Here is a 17,700-nt window from a genome sequence, read left to right on the forward strand (position 1 = left end):
CGCAAGACCCCAAATCCAGCCTATTGCCTCTTTCTTATAAATACACAGCCACACTCATGGGTTTATGTATTGTCTGTGGCTGCTTTTGTGCTGTGAGGGCAGAGTTGATTAAATTGCAGCAGAGATTGTGTGCTTGATAAAGCCTAAAATATTCACACTCTGGCTTGAAGAAAAAGTTGGCTCACTGCTTGCTCAAGATCTTGCCAGCCATTGTGCTCGAAGGTACTGGTTCAGCTTCAGAGCTAGAAAATAAAGCTTGATTGGGAAGCCGACAGAGATGATAGATGGTTGGAACTTTGGGGCCGAGAGGGTAGTTTCCATTCTCTAGGTGCGGGATCGCTGTGGTAGCTCCAAAGATGGAGGTGACTGAATAATTTGTTTTGAAGTAGGGAACCTATTATGCTTGCAGAAGAGCATTTATTGTTGTTTTCTAGTAAGTGTGAATGGTATGTGGTGATTTTAAAAATGTGTATTAAAATGATGTAATAAGGACTTCCCTGGTGGCGCAGGGGTTAAGAATCCGCCTGCCAGTGAAGGGGACGTGGGTTCGAGCCCTGGTCCGGGAAGATCCCACATGCCGCGGAGCAGCTGAGCCCGTGTGCCGCAGCTACTGAGCCTGCACTCTAGAGCCCGCGAGTCACAACTACTGAGCCCACGTGCTGCAACTACTGAAGCCCGTGTGCCTAGAGCCCATGCTCCACGACAAGAGAAGCCACCGCAATGAGAAGCCCGCTAACCGCAATGAAGAGTAGCCCCCGGTTGCTGTAACTAGAGGAAGCCTGCACGCAGCAACGAAGACCCAATGCACCCAAAAATAAATAAATAAATTAATGAATAAATAAAAATGACGTAATGAAAGTATATATAAATTAGATGATGGGAGTTGTTCCTGTTACCCTAGAGTCCCATTCTTCAGAAATATTCATTATTAAGGGCTGGTTTTTTTTAAGATCTATTTTGATGTGGACCATTTTTAAAGTCTTTATTGAATTTGTTATAATACTGCTTCTGTCTCATGTTTTGGTTTTCTGGCCGTGAGGGATGGTGGGGTCTTACCTCCTGGACCAGGGATTAAACCCACACCCCCTGCATTGGAAGGTGAAGCCTTAACCACTGGACCACCAGGGAAGTCCCTTAAGGGCTGTTAAGACATGGATTTTAACCTCTGTCTAAATATTCCCTTCTACCCAAGAGTTTTAAAAAAATTGATTTTCTGATTATCTTCTTGTACATTGTGACCCCTTAGTTGACTTGGCACCTCAAAATGCAAAGAATTAGGAAGGATTTTAATAGAAGCCTCCCCATCAGTTGATGAGTAGACATTGTAGATTTTTAAAATTATGCTTTCATGTCAAATATTAAAGTACTTTGTACTATATCATCACTGTTCTGAATCTCACAAATTTTAATGAAAATTCTCGTTCTAGTAGAGGGGCCCCATAATCTGATCACCTGGGAAATCTTTGAAAAATATTGATGTCTGGTCCCCATTTCAGACCTAAATGACTCCAGATCTTTAGAGGTTGAGATGTCCCCCAAGCGAGCTATTGAGTAGGTAGCACTTTGTATAATACAACTTAGTTTTCATGATGAAAATTTATAGGAAAATGGTAAGGTTTTACATGCTTCTGGTATATATAGTTCATGGTTTATCCTGGAAAAAAAATCTGTATACTGAGTTTCTTTGAATTCAAATATTGAACAAAGGAGGGAAATACATATAAGACAGGGGTTATTTCATTTGATTTGAAGATTCACATAAATTCACTCCCTCCCACCCTCTGCTTTTGTACTTATTCATCAAGAAAAAGTCTACCTTCTCAAAACCAAAAACACATTTCTTAACCTTTGGGTGGTAGCTTTGTATTAGTCCAGATCCTTACTAATGGGAGGTGGCATACATCTGATCACTGTTTTCAAACTGGGAAATAACATTTCTTTAAGTATTTACTAACCCTTCTGGGTAGATATTACTTTCTGTATTCATTATGGTAGGCTAACTGGTATAACAAACATACCCAACATTTCAGTGATTTTATTTTTTTATATATATATATATATATATATATATATATATTTTTTTTTTTGCGGTATGCAGGCCTCTCACTGTTGTGTCCTCTCCTGTTATGGAGCACAGGCTCCGGACACGCAGGCTCAGCGGCCATGGCTTATGGGCCTAGCCGCTCCGCGGCATGTGGGATCTTCCCGGACCGGGGCACGAACCCGTGTCCCCTGCATCGGCAGGCAGACTCTCAACCACTGTGCCACCAGGGAAGCCCCATTTTTTTTTATAATTAAAAAAATATATATTTTTATTTATTTCAGGCTGCATTGGGTCTTCGTTGCTGCACATGGGCTTTCTCTAGTGGCAAGCGGGGGCTACTCTTTGTTGCGGTGCGTGGGCTTCTCATTGCGGTGGCTTCTCTTGTTGCGGAGCATGGGCTGTAGGCGCGTGGGCTTCAGTAGTTGTGGCACGCGGACTCAGTAGCTGTGGCTCTTGGGCTCTAGAGCACAGGTTCAGTAGTTGTGGTGAGCGGGCTTAGATGCTCTGCGGCATGTGGGATCTTCCCGGACTAGGGCTCGAACCCGTGTTCTCTGCATTGGAAGGCGGATTCTTAACCACTCAGCCACCAGGGAAGCCCTCAGTGATTTTAAATTAGAAGTTTATTTCTTGTTCATGTAGTAGCCTACTGACTGTTGAATCAGGGGATAACTGTTCTGCTCTGTACAGTTATTCAGGGACCAAACTGTGGACATTTTCCTATCTTACATGTGGTGTATAAAGGTCACCCTGGGCTTTGGCATTCAGTCATTGGATTGGGAAAGAGCATGGAGGTTTACATGGGAGATTTTTATGGGTCAGACCTGGTAGTACCACACATCACTTCTGTTGACATTCCATTGGTCAGAGGTTAGTTACAGGGCCATGCTTGCTGCAAGAGAAGCTGGGAAATGACTAGTTGCCTCAGTAAGGAAAAAAAAAAGTACCTTTAGTTACCGATTAGTAGTCTTGTCCACATGGCAAATGCAGCCACCATAAATATGACCAGCAAGACCTTGATTTAGTCTATGTAATTTTTTCTTTCATTGTTCCTTTTCTCATCCCCCCATGATTCTGCTAAATTACTTCCCCCACATGCCCCCCCCCCCCATTTTGGGTGATTGTCCTTCATTGTTCCTTTATGTGTGACAGGGTTCTTGGATGCGGAAAAACTCATCCTTTCCTAATTTGGGAAGAAAATGAATTTAATGGAAGGCTATAAGTTAGCTCGCAGAATTGATTGGAAAGCTGGAGACTGTGCTGGAAAAATAAGTAGGAACCAAAGTGGCCGGCAGCAGAGGACACAGCCAGGTCAGGCCACAGGATGCCTCTCCTGGCACCTTGCAGTCAGTCGCCGCGTGAGCTTTGTCTGTCCCGTCCCCACAGTGAGTGTGCTCTCACTGTTGGTGCATCTTCAGAAGTGACTCCTCAAGATGCTCGCTCTGACTGTTCAAACTTGGGTTGCTAGCGAAGCCCTAGTTACCAAGGAGTGAGGAAGAGCAAAGTTTTGCTACTGTTCAGCTTTTATAGTAGGAGGCATGGCTTTCTTTGTCTTCTGTGATTCCCACAAACCGTGGTGGGTGTCCAGAGACCAAGTGACCAAAAAGTGACAAACCCCTACTTTAGCACCTTTTCATCAGGAGAAAATGTCCCATATTTTGGTGTAAGATAGGAGACTGTTCCAGTCTTGATTTTGCCACTGACCTTTTTGGACAAGTCGTTAAAACTCTGGATTGCAGGTGCCCCCTTTATAAATTGAGGTTGGGAACTTGATGCCTGATAATATTGGTTCATCCACTCACTCACTGAATAAAATATTTATTGAGTGCCTTTATGTGCTGGCTTAAAAGAGGTGAGTGAGAGAGACATCCTGGCCTTCTCGTAGTTCAGTGGATGAGCACAGAAATCATTCCAATGCAGTTAGGGTGGGATGGCAGCTCGTGAGGAGTCCCTTATCCAGATTAGAGGGTTGTGGGCAGGGGTTTCCTGTATCTCTCTTTGCTTCATTCACTCATTGATTTATTAAAGTGTCTGCTTTAAGCCTTTGCATTGTTGTAGTTTTGAGAATACCTGAACAAATAAGACCAGTCCTTCCCTCAAGGGTGCTAACTGTGAGGGCATGCTGATTACTCCCGCACAGAACATGCTTGCTGTGCTAACCGCAGAATAGTAGGAAAAGAAATGGAGCAGGGAGCAGCTCGCTGTAAGATTCTGGGAAGGTTTCTAAGAGAAGATGACATTACATCTGGGTTTTGAAGTTTGAGTTCAAGATTTCTAGGAGCAGAAAAAAGAAAAGGGAGTATTCTAGATAGAGGGAAAACTTCTGCTCAGACACTGTCAATGCAGCTGAGAGAAAGGATGTGTGATGGGGGGACAGGATGGAGGGAATGGTGGGCAATGAGATGAGAGCTGTAAACACTTAAACCTGGAAGCTCTGAATGTCTCAAGGTGTTGGAGATCTTGAAACTTTTTTAAGGAAGCAAACTTTGACAGCAGTGGGGAGAAGGTGCAGGTACTGTAGAATCCTCAACCCTTTCTTCTGAATTGAGATCTTGATGAAGAGTACAGAAATAAGCAGATGGATTTGTGAGACATTCCTAGGCCAGAGTCATAGAATGTAGTTGGATTGTGTGAGAGAGTGTGTGTGTGTGTGTGCGCGCGTGCGCGCATGTGCGTGCACAGGGAGGGAGGGAAATGAGACAGTGAATAAGGCTCTGCCGTCTCTAGCTTGAGTGGATGGATAGGGGGGATGCAGTTTATAGAAGTGGGTTGCACTTGGCATTCCTCTCTGCTCCAGCCTGGGCAGACACAGCATGCCGTGCTTTCTAAACCGAGGTTCAAGTTAGCCTTGGAATCTGTAACAGTATGCGCTCCAGACGGCCACTGCCAGTCTGTTTGAGTTTGTACTAGAGGGGAAACCTGCTGCCTTTTTTCTCTGTTGTGAGGGATGGGAAGTGAAGAGAAGACACAGCTCCCCTCCACACCCAGTTTCTCTTTTCCTTGTCTTATTTTCTTCAGAACACTAATCGGACATTTTTTCTGGTATTATCAAGTTCACTTATTGTCTCAGGGATCCTGCCCTCCCCCCACCAGCAATAAAATACAAACTCCAGGAAGACAGAGACTTTGCCCTTCATCTTCACATTTTTGGCCTTAATGCTGAGAACTTTATCTAGAACAGCACTGTCCAACAGAATATAATGTAAGCCACCTATGTAATTTAAGTTTCTAGGAGTCACAGTTTAGAAAATAGAATCAACATTAATTTTGGTAATATATTTTATTTTACCCAATATTATTATTATTTACCCAATATATATTATTTATTTAAAAATATTATTTTAAAGTTAAAAATTATTGAGAGAGTTTACATTCTGTTATTTTGTACTAAGTCCTTGAAATCTTGTATGTTTTACGTTTGTTGTACATTTACAGCCCATCTCAGTTCCAGCCAGATGCATTTCAAGCACTGAGTAGCCCTACCTGTGATTAGTGGCTGCCATATTGGACAGCTTAGGTCTAGAGCATAGTAGGGGCTCAGTAAAATTTTTTTTTTTTTTTTTTTTTTTTTTTGCGGTATGCGGGCCTCTCACTGTTGTGGCCTCTCCCATTGCGGAGCACAGGCTCTGGACGCGCAGGCTCAGCGGCCATGGCTCACGGGCCCAGCCGCTCCGTGGCATGTGGGATCCTCCTGGACTGGGGCACGAACCCGCGTCCCCTGCATCGGCAGGCGGGCTCTAAACCACTGCGCCACCAGGGAAGCCCGCTCAGTAAATATTTGTTGAATGAATGAATTAGAAGATAGATTGGTTGTTAAGGGGGCATGTAGAATCCAGGAAGGATTTGGTTTTAACAGTAAGGAAATAGAGCATATTAATATGTTTGACAGAACTGGAAGGGAGAGGTAGATGATAATAAAGGGGCAGTTTGATGGAGGAGGTTCCCTGGAGGAAGGCCCCTGAGGAGGTAGTTGGAAATGGGGTCTGGCAGCCCAGGTAGGAAGGATGAGAGATGTTCTGCTATCTTACCTCTTTTGAAGAGGTATGTTCTTCAGTTATATTTTAGGAAACCCAAATCCAGTTTGTTTAGCATAAATTTCTAATTGGAATTGTGTTATAACTATTTGTTCCCCTCATTTTAGATATTAGATAGTTGAGAGTTATTTTAAAAAATCTTAAAAGTGGTTTCCCTAATGACTTAAAAAAATTGAATCATTATGTTGTACGCCTGAAACTAATATAATGCTGTATGTCAATTATACCTCAATTAAAAATTTTTTTAATTAAAAAAAGAAAGGAGGGCTTCCCTGGTGGCGCAGTGGTTGAGAGTCCGCCTGCCGATGCAGGGGACGCGGGTTCGTGCCCCGGTCTGGGAGGATCCCACATGCCGTGGAGCAGCTGGTTCCGTGAGCCATGGCCGCTGAGCCTGCGCATCCGGAGCCTGTGCTCCGCAACGGGAGAGGCTGCAACAGTGAGAGGCCCGCGTACCACAAAACAAACAAACAAACAAACAAACAAAAAAAGAAAGGAAAAGAAAAACATCTTTTCACTTGGGAAGTGGGAAGAAGTGTTATTGACATGTATCTACATTCTTTCTTTGATGTCATTCGACTAGAAAAAGAAGTATTTTCTGTGTTAAAATTAACTTAATCAAATCTAGTTTTTAGCATTGTGATTATATTTATCTGCATTGTACATGTCTGAATATAAAATAAGGTTATTTCCCCAAAATTATTCCTCAGTCCCTACATACTTGAGTTCTTAAACAGTCTTTTATATTGTCTCTTCTGTTATGGGGTATACTACTACTGTTCATTACTTTATCTGAATAATAGAGGTCTGTTTGAGGATGACATGTAAGCATGGGGAACTGCTTTCAGTAGTAGTTTGGGATGCTTATGGAGATCGTTTGATGTAACGAATCTGTTCAAAGTGAGGCAGAGAAATTTAACACAGATTTTTAAGGTCATGATCTCATGTTTTCAGGTGTTGATGTTGTAAATAAAACTTTTGAAGACCATTTTTTAAAGTATTGTAATAAGTAGAAATCGTGAATATACCCGTAGAATTAATGGAAAACATCAACTCTTCTAATTTAAAATGTTTTTAATCTTACTTGGGATAATATATCCAGTTATAGTGTCATACGGTCATTCAAAAAATGTTGCCTTTAAAACAGTTTAGAAGTTAAGATTGTGTGCTCTGGGAAACCTAGGTGACTTTAGAGGAAATCTAATGAGGACAAGAAACTGGTATTGAAGATTGGAAGTAGGCTTTTGACTATATCGTGATGGACACTTCCCATATATATAGATAGATATGCACAGGCACACCTCAGAGATACTGTGGGTTCGATTCCAGGCCACCACAATAAAGTGAATCACATGAAGTTTTTGGTTTCTCAGTGCATATAAAAGTTATGTTTACACTATACCGTCATCTGTTAAGTGTTCAGTAATAGCATTATGTCTTTTAAAAAAGTACATACCTTGATTTAAAAAATTCCAAAAAAACCCCAATTACAATAGTAACATCAGAGATCACTGATCACACATCACCATAACAAACGTAGTAATAATGAAAAAGTTCGGAATATTGCAAGAATTACGAAAATGTGACACAGAGACATGAAGTGAGCAAATGCTGTTGGAAAAATGGTGCCGATAGACTTGCTTGACTCGGGGTTGCCACAAACCTTCAATTTGTAAAAATCACAATATTTGCGAAGTTCAGTAAAGTGAAGCGCAGTAGAACAAGGCACACCTGTAGTCGTGGTCTGATTGGGAAATGTGAACTCTTCTTGCTTTGGGGACAGTCGTATATTCCTGACTGAGGTATGCTCAGGCAAATATGATGATGTCAAGGCTGGAAGTGACTGGGGAGATGGTTATTCATGGGTGTTCAACCTTTTATCTGCCCAAGCATCCAGAGCAGGTTAAGTTAACACCTGTCAAAACAGAGGCTTTCTAGGAAAATGCTTCCGAGATGGGGAAGAAAGGAGGGTGATGTGTATATTTTGAAGAAGCCCCAAATAGATGGTGATACTTCCTCTGCATGTGACGCAGTAGGGTATGTGATGGGGTAGGGCTGTTGGTACAGGTGGCATGTTTTTCCCAGTGTCACGTAGTTAACCTCTGAATTTGGACCGGAACTGTGGGCTTCTCCTCCCCAGGCCAATTTTTGTTTTTCTCTGCCACACTCTTTTCCTTCTCCTTTTATTGTTTTTGTACCTTTTCTCCTTTCTATTCTCAATAAAGGTTTAACTGTCTTGTGCTTGATAGCATGAAAACTGCTGAGATGTACTAGGAAGCAGTCTTTGACCAAGTCATTACATTTAAGAACATGTGTTCATTCAACCTAGTGCCCTTTTCAGACTTTCTCATTGTCACCACTGTTTCCTAAGTCTCCTAGGCTCAAAACCACTGAGCCATTTTTGAAACCAGCTTGTCTCTCTCTCATCTTCCATCTTTAAACAAGTTTTTAAGTCCTGTCATTTCTATCCCGTGGTGTCTCTTCATACATCTTCCTTTTTTTTTTCAACATTAATCTCCTAAAGCCTCTCACAGTCCTTTGCTCGGACTGTTGAAATAAGCCCCTAATTGATCTCTGCTTGAGGTTTCTCTCTGTTTCAATCCGTATTACACATCAATTATGATAAGCTTAAATAATAGAACATCTATTGAGCACTTACCATGTGCCAGATATTGTTTAAAACAGTGGTCCCCAACCTTTTTGGCACTAGGGACCGATTTCGTGGAAGACAGTTTTTCCACGGATGGGGGGGTGGGTGGGACATGGTTCAGGTGGTAATGCAGCGATGGGGAGAGGCAGATGAAGCTTCGCTCGCTGGCCTGCCGCTCACCCCTGGCCGTGCGGCCCTGTTCCTAACAGGCTGCGGACCGATAATGGTCCGTGGCCTGGCGGTTAGGGACCCCTGGTTTAAAACATTGTCTTTAACTTTCATAATAGTCTTGAGGTTCAAGCACTGTTATTAACCCATTCTGCAGATGGAAAGGGAGGCAGAGATTGAATTATCCAGTCACTCAGTAGCTAGGTAGTAAGTGGCAAAATTGAATCCAGACACTCCAGAGTGTGTGTTTCTATAGTTGAAAACACAGCTGGAGTGGTGTCACTCCTGGCACCCTTTCTCTGGCACCCTCTTACCTATTTTACAAAATCCAAATCTCTTATCCTGGCAGAAAGACTCTTTGGTCCAGCCTGCCTTTCTATCTGTAACCTACCCCTCTGTCTATGTTCTCCAGCCAAACTTGAAGTGACGTTTGAACCGCTGTCTGGAAGAGAAGTGGGAGTTGGTCGGGCAAAGTAGCGGAGTAAGGAGGGAGCGGAGGGTGCACCTGGGAGAGCTGGGGCTGGAGCCTGAGGGAGGGCCTGCACAGGGTGAGGCTGCAGGTGAAGGTAGGTCTGGACCGTGGCCCACTTCCCGGTCTTGTCTTTTTCCACAGGACATTTTCGTGAGCTCTTCACAAGATTCATGGAGACTGAGAACTGGCTTTTTTAGGAAGGTACTTTTGTAAAGCTTCATGTGAAGTTTATCTGTTTTTCCTAGATTCCTTTTTAAATTCCCCTCTCTTCTGGCCACAGCCATCCATTTGTATGCATCCGTGCTGCATTTATTTTCACTTGAATTCAAGCAGGTTGTACTTGGGAAGGACATTCTCAAGCAGGGTGCTCTTTCTCAGCCTCGATCTCTTTTCCCTGCTAGTTCAGTTTATCTTCACTCCTTTGCAAGGGAGGACTTAGCAGTCTCGTCTTGTAGGAGGTGTTTCTCGTGTCTCTTGAGCACTTTCCCACTCTTTCTATCTTTGAGGCGTTCCCTGGTGAGGAGAGTGGACTCTGCAGAGCCTGGGTTGTGTTACCACTGACCAGCCATGAGCATGGGGCCACCACATTCAGGGCCCCTGTGCAGCTGCTGGACTTCAGTTTCTTTCTATGTAAAGTGTAACAGATGCTGTAATGATGCCACCTAATTCTTGGAGCTTTCATGGATATGAGGCATACTGGAACAAAACTTGGCATGGAAGAAGGGTTTAATGAATGTTGTTACTATTTTTTACTTTTATTACTTTTTCTTTAGTTGTGAAAAACTATTGACAGAGCATCCTGGTAAAGGGTCATACAAACCTGCTTTATTCTTACTATTACTACTGAGGGTATTCTCTTTGGTTTAGAAAAATGTGCTTGTTTGAGAGGTAAATAATGAAATCTCATTGTTATTTACCTGTCGACTTACTTTTTGACTTCCAGTGAGTTTGAAAGTTTTCCCATATGCTTATTATTGGTTTGTGAGAATTGCATCTTTTGCCTTTTTTCGGGGTGTGGGGGCAGATCTTAGTGTTTTTAATTGTATCGTTAGAGAGCTTTATATATTTAAGGATATTGTATAACACTTTGGACAGTAACATTTTCCAGACTGTTTTCATTTGGCATGGAACTCAGATGCAAATTTTAAACACTTTTGCACAGTAGAAATGGAAGAGGGAAAACTAATGATGAACTCTAAAATGATGTATTTATTTGCTACATAAATATAGTTTTAATGAAGTGTTCCTTTTAAAAATATTATTACATTTTAAAACCTCTGTGAACAGTTAACAGTTTGCTCAGTACTTAACTTTTAAAGTGTCTCTGGTCAGATAAATATCTTGCCTTTGGGGCATTTTGTAATGGAAAATCCCTGTAAATATACAGTGTTCTAATTGGAATCACAAAGCCAAATGATTGCCTCATTGGATAATTTTAAGTATTATGCTGCAATTCAATATAGGTACCCAACTAAGCACTTAACTAGATTTAAAAATATCTTGTATGTTTAACAGCTGTCTAGCTAGAACGAAAAAAGACTGAGGAGAGGAGTTATGTGTATGTTCTCCTCTTTTCCGCCTGGGATCAGAGAGGGAGAGAGTTTTAAAAGTGTTTTTTTCTTTCTCAGCTGCTGTTGCTGTGCCTGCTTTGGGAGAAGGCAGAGGCAAAGATGAGGGAACGTATGGGGCAGCTTTCTTTCCAAAGAAACTTTATGTGCCTGAAACTTAGTAGCATCTCCAGACACTTGTTAAAGTGGCATGGTTGTGGCATAGCTGAAGTGATGGCAGCCTGTGGTAGGTGACATTTCCGCCTGTGTTGTATTCCTAGCGGCCTCTCTCTGTGTTCTGATTCTTCTTCCTGGAGGGGAAGGCAGCTAAGCAGGCAGTGTTCAGCTTTTTAATAGCTTCATAATATTTTAGCTTTTAGTTGTGTTGTAATATGTGGTTTCTCTTCCTTTTGTACTTCCAGGTTTCTGGAAGGCAACTGTAGTGTTTATGGGCCCTAGCAAAGTCGTGGTCAAGAGATCTGAAGAAAAATCCTGGAATGGGGTTGGGGAGGGAGCATCTTTGGGTAATTCAGGTTTATATGTATGAACATACTCATACATTATGTGTGTGTATGTATATACGTGTATATACTTTATGTGTGTATATATATATAAAACATTTAAAGTTTTTTTTAGATAAATAGTATTTTACTATGTATTTGTATAGATTTTTTTAAAAAGGAAATAAATTAGAATCTAACCACCATTTATTAAAATGTGTCATTTAAGCTCTAAACAGAGACTTTTGAGCACAACCTTTCCTTTCCTCTGGCAGTGATCTGTGTAACATTTCAAATCCATGGCATTTTACAAAGGAAGGAATACTTTGTGTTTACGTGACTGGACAAGATGATGAACCATCTCATTTCATGTATGAGGAAACTGACTTATTTGTTACCATGCTGCATTTATGCGGGTGTTACAGCAAGCGAGAGGAAGTCTTAAATCCTAGTTCAGTGTATTTCTATGTAGCAAGCTTGAACTTTCCTGGTGTATTTCTCATTTTACCTGTTTTGTAAATGAATATGCTAAATTTGCCTGTTACAGAGGAATCTGAGATACGGAAAGCAGAGCTTCACAAAGGTGGTTATGAGCAGCTTGAGATCTACAGTTATCCCATCTGGATGGTTCCAGTGCTTTTCCTTAACTGTCCCACAGATGACTCTGACCTGAGAGGAGGTGAATGAAAACCCCATCTTCTGACTGAAAATAGGAAGTGGCGTTCGTTGAATGCACATGTCACGTTACTGCTGGTTAGGCTGACTTTAACTGTTTCATGCGTTGTCAACTACCGCTAACCCTGTCTCAGGTGATTGTATTTGCTAAACCATAAATAAGGGTATGTGTCATCTGACAAATTCTAGTATGAGGGACAGCTGTCTGATAGCCTTGAGCTACGCGATCACTGTCGTCCCTTCTCGTTGAAAGGCACGCTAGACTCTCAGATCTGGCTTACCGTCTAACTGAATGATGATAGTTCCTTAGCTTGCTTGAAAGAATTGTTTCTTGATTTTAACCAGTATAGTTTGTCAGTTTGAATGACTTACATCATTTTTGTAATACTTTCAGTATCTTTATTTATTTATGAAAGTTAAACTTACTGCAGGCCAGATGACTGCAGTGAACATGTGAATCCTTCAGTTAAACAAATGTTTAGCATTTATACAAGCATTCTAGTCAGGACCCCAGTTATTTGCTCATTTTCTTTGGTATTAACCCGGATGCCTGATAGAGCAACCAGCACTGTCCTGTGTAGATCTTCTAGATTCTTGAAAATACTTTTATTCTCACAGTGGTAGTAGATTTTTTTCTTTTTTTCGAATCTTGGTCTCCTTTAGCCTGATTAGTTACCTGTTGAATAAATCATGTTATTCTCATACTGTGGCTAGAAAGAAATTTATGTAAATTAGGTCCTATATTTATAGGTGACACTGTTTTTGTACTGAGACAGCCAGAAAAGGCTGCTGCAGCAGCTGTTGTCTCCTTGCTGTTCCCTTGTGCTGAGAGCTGGATTTTGCTCGTTCAGAAGGCATCTTTTTTCTGTCCCTCTGCAGGGCTGTCCGGTGAAACAGCATCTAAAATTAAACTATCAGAAACAAGTTTGCTTTTTGTTTCCCAAAAGGACTGGAGTAGGGTGGGGTGGATGGGTTAGAGGCTATATAACTTTGAAACAGTTATGAGCCAGCAAGGATCATGCAGCTGCCATCATGAAGATAAACCTTTTTTTTTTATCGTATTTCCCTCAAACTTAATTTGCCTCAAAAGCATGTTTGTGAACATTTTGTTCAAGTGGCCATTATTTTGGTTTCTGTGTTAAGTATGTTGCTTTCTTTAGCATGTAATTTTTCCAGTAAAATTTTAGTTTTAAGTTTTAGAAAAGTTTTGTTGAAGTCATTTACAATCAGTTACCAGTTAATCACACCTAAAATTCAGCAGCTTGTATGCTTAATTTATTGTAACATAATAATCTTTTGTGTTGGCATTTCTAAATCTTCTCCTAATGGCAGATTCATATTTATAAATTTGTAAATGTCTGTGCTCTTTCTGTACTGCACAGTGAGTTGGTTAGGCAGCAGTTACTTACAGCATGTCTACTGCATGTTGAGCACTGTTCTAAGTCCTAGGGATTCAGTAGTGAACAAAGCTGGAGGAGGGCAGGGGGAGTGTCCGTTTCAGTAACATTATTGCACTGGGAGGTGGACTGGGAGGTGGACTCCATATCAGTCACTAAGTAGCTACCAGGCCAAGGAAGAAAATCACTGATCTTCATTTTCTTCAAGTGGTTGGAATTGATCTCTTGAAAGGTTTAATCTCGCTTCTAAAATTTCTCTACGGAAATTGTGTATGTTTACTTGTCTTTTGTTTCAGCCCCACCCCCCATTACTAAAAATTAAGGGCTCAAAGGCTGCTTGGCACCTTGTTTCCTACTAAAGGGGGAAATTTTTTATTTAGATGGGCTTATTACTGATTAAACATTTTAATTTAATGGACAGTATAAGAAAAAAGGGATTTCTTTTTTTCCACTTGGAATTTTTTCATAGCTGCTGATAACCCATAAAATAACCAGGTAGTATTATCTGTTTCATTTATTTTTTTCTATTTAAACATATTTTATAATTTTAGAATATTGGGAGAAATATAAATTACCCATATTATGTATTATATATACTATGTACAGTATAATAATTATAGAGTCTGGCAGCTGTATCTTGAGTGATTATTTTAATCCTTTTTGTGTTCCAGATGCTATTATTTATTTATTTATTTATTATTATTTTTGCGGTACGCGGGCCTCTCACTGTTGTGGCCTCTCCCATTGCGGAGCACGGGCTCCGGACGCGCAGGCTCAGCGGCCATGGCTCACGGGCCCAGCCGCTCCACGGCATGTGGGATCTTCCCGGACCGGGGCACGAACCTGTGTCCCCTGCATCGGCAGGCGGACTCTCAACCACTGCGCCACCAGGGAAGCCCCCAGATGCTATTATTAAAAATAAGTGCTTGACATTTTACTTCAGCTATAAGAATTTGGTTTGCCGTTAGTAACTGAAAGGGTAAAGGACCGTTTACTGTCTTTCTTAGGGCTAAGTAAGATTTTCTGTGATCTAGTTGAGGATAATCCGTCCATCTGTCCATCCATCCATCCATCCAGTCTTTCTCAGTGGTTGCTTGAGGGCTTACCACATGCATCCTTAAGTTATAGTGTCTTGTACTCTAGGCACGTGGGCTTCAGTAGTTGTGGCACGCGAGCTCTGTAGTTGTGGCTCGCGGGCTCTAGAGCGCAGGCTCAGCAGTTGTGGCGTACCGGCTTAGTTGCTCCGCGGCATGTGGGATCTTCCCGGACCAGGGCTCGAACCCGTGTCGCCTGCATTGGCAGGTGGATTCTTAACCACTGCGCCACCAGGGAAGGCCTGTTTCTTTGTTTTTAAATTGACTGATTTTTTCCCCCCTTCCACAGTGTCTAGTCTCCTATTAGGTCCATTTAGTGAATTTTTCACTTCAATTATTTTTCATTTCTAGAATTTCTTTTTGGTTCCTATTTATATTTTCCATTTATCTGTTAAGATTTGCTGTTTGTTCTTTTATTTTGTCCGTAATTTCCTTTATATTTTAAAAGATTTGTAATCTATTTTTTGTCTGCTAATTTCACTATTTCTGTCATTTCTGGGTCTATTAATGAGGTATTTTCTTCCTGAATACAGATCTCCTTTTCCTGCTTCTTTGTGTGCCTAGTGATTTTTGACTGGATATGGACGTTAAGAATGCTAGGCTGTTGAGCATCTGGGTTTTGTTGCCCTCCTTTTAAGAAGTGTTGAATTTTGTCCTGGTGGGCTGTTAGCTTACTTGTTGGTCATCTTGATCCTTTGAGGTTTGTTTCAGTCTCTGTTACAAGTGGAAGGCTGCCTTTTATAGGGCCAGTATAGCTTTCCTCCTAAAGTGTGGATTTTCTGGGGTCTCTGTTGAATGTCTGTGGTGTTTGTCACGATTTCTCCACCCTAAGTGATTAGAACACTTACTGTCTCTCAGTCCGGGGCAAGTTCTAGTAGTTGTTCAGCTTTCAGCTCCCTGCCTGTTGCTCTTTGTGTGGCCTCATGGACCTTCACCTGACGATTGTGCAGCTTAGTATTTGGCCACACAGTCAAGGGCATCCCCAGGTATAGATGAATGGAGCTCCTTCTCTGCATAACTTCCTTATTTCTACTGCCTGCCCCACAGATTCCAGCTAACTCAGTAGCCTTGAACTCTCATCTCTGTCTCCTCAGTTCAGTAAGACCACTGTGTTCTGTTTGGGCCCCCCTCCCTGCACTGTACTCTGGAAATTGTCTCCAGATAGAAAGCCAAGGTGGTTGTGGGGCTCACCAAGTTTGTTTCCCTTTTCTCGGTGATCACTAGGCACACAAAGTTGTTGTTCTGTGCGGCCTGTTGTCCAGTGTCTGAAAACAGTCATTTCATCTGTTTTGACTAGTTTCGTAGTGGTTTGTTGTGAGTGAGGTAGTTCGGTACCAGGTGCTCTAAAATGGTCAGAAGTGGAAGTCTGATATTATAGGCTTTAAAGAGAAATATTTTTATCCCTATACCATTGTTACTTTTAACAATTTAATGCACAGATTTACTTAACATCTCATATTGATAAACCGAGCATTTGTTTAGGTGTTATATGAGCAACTTCATCCTGTTTGTAGACAATTGAATATGCTGTTTTGGCTATTAGGTTAAAGTGTGTGTGTGTGTGTGTGTGTGTGTGTGTGTGTGTACATGTACACATGCATTCTGTGGTGATACATATTGGCCACTAGCTAGAGGGTAATAAGAAATCAGTTCATTTGTTTTTAAAATTAGATAATTTATAGAATCATAACATAGTTTCACCTTAATGTATATTTATTTAACACCTGTGGAGGCAGGCACTGTCATGTGTTTGGGATATAAAAGTGAGTAAGAGAAATTGACTGTCAGCAATAGATGTAGCCTGTGCTGTGATTAGACTGTTCTTTACTTCTGGTTCATGAGCCCCCATTTTATTTATTTATTTATTTATATTTATATTTATTTTTATTTTTGGCTGTGTTGAGTCTTTGTTGCTGCGTGCAGGCTTTCTCTGGTTGCAGTGAGCGGGGGCTACTCTTCGTTGTGGTGCGCGGGCTTCTCACTGTGGTGGCTTCTCTTGTTACAGAGCACAGGCTCTAGGTGCACGGGCTTCAGTAGTTGCGGCACGCGGGCTCTAGAGCACAGGCTCAGTAGTTGTGGCGCACGGGCTTAGCCGCTCTGCGGCATGTGGGATCTTCCTGGACCAGGGCTCAAACCCATGTCCCCTGCATTGGCAGGCGGATTCTTAACCACTTTGCCATTTTAAAAATACTTCTTTCATCCTTACCCCCTTCAGCTTTCTCCCTCCCTTTTTGAACCATTTCTTCATGTTCTAAATATTCCTGATGGATTCAGTTCATTCTTTCACCGAACAGATATTTACTGAATGCAGGCCACGTCCCAGGCACTGTTCTTAGTACTAATGATATCTTACTCGTGGACTTCCATTCAGTTACCCTCTTAATTTGTATTTTTCTTGCCAGCCATCATTAAAAGTGCAACTGGCTATTCCTTTAACGTTTTTCTTCTCTTTTGCTATGGGTATATCTTGTTGCTAGGGACCTTGGAGGTTTCTTCCCACTTAAGGTTGGTTGCCTTTCTGTCATTTCTTAGGGGATTCTGTCTCAGAAACTTGGCCTTGTAAAAGTTTCTGCATTTGAATGTCTTAGTTTTAATTAACTTGAATTATTTTCATTTTTTTTGTTCTTTAACATTGTTCTGTCTCTTTAAAATCTAATGTGGATTAATACTGTCACAAGGATGGTCTCCTATCAGTATATTAATAAAAAAAAATTCAAGTTAGCTACAAGTGATGCTACATGTGGGTCTTATATCAGAGATAAATGATTGGTATTTTCACTCAGGGTCTTCTCCCAGGCTTTTCTGTTTGGTATTTCCTCTGTGTCTACTTCTGCCTCTGTCTTGCCGTCTCTCAGTCGCTGAGATCTGTTCATGGAATGTTTCTCTCTAGAATCAGTGCTAATCTCTACTAGTGTTATGGTCTCTAGTTGTTAAAGTTTAGAACATAGTGAGGAAACTGCTTCATTTTTAAAAATTTATTTATTTATTTATTATTTAGTTACTTTTGGCTGTGTTGGGTCTTCGTTTCTGCGCGAGGGCTTTCTCCAGTTGCAGCAAGCAGGGACCACTCTTCATTGCGGTGCATGGGCCTCTCACTGTCGCAGCCTCTCTTGTTGCAGAGCGCA

General features: G+C 41.5%; 1 protein-coding gene across 11 annotated transcripts in view; it reads left to right on the top strand.

The window, feature by feature from the left end:
• Positions 1-17,700, top strand: part of DYRK1A (dual specificity tyrosine phosphorylation regulated kinase 1A) — a 145,571-nt gene that overhangs the window by 79,077 nt on the left and 48,794 nt on the right. For 4 of the 11 annotated variants that reach the window (XM_033856074.2, XM_019922617.3, XM_019922618.3 and 1 more), the window contains 2 exons: positions 10,991-11,156; positions 11,957-12,088. The exons of 4 other annotated variants lie outside the window; for them this stretch is intronic. In XM_033856074.2, coding sequence (XP_033711965.1) covers positions 10,991-11,156; positions 11,957-12,088 — 298 coding nt within the window. 3 more of the 11 variants (XM_033856075.2, XM_073804501.1, XM_019922623.3) reach the window with 3 other exon arrangements.

This window comes from Tursiops truncatus, chromosome 4 (genome assembly GCF_011762595.2).
Source record: "Tursiops truncatus isolate mTurTru1 chromosome 4, mTurTru1.mat.Y, whole genome shotgun sequence".
Lineage (NCBI taxonomy): Eukaryota > Metazoa > Chordata > Mammalia > Artiodactyla > Delphinidae > Tursiops > Tursiops truncatus.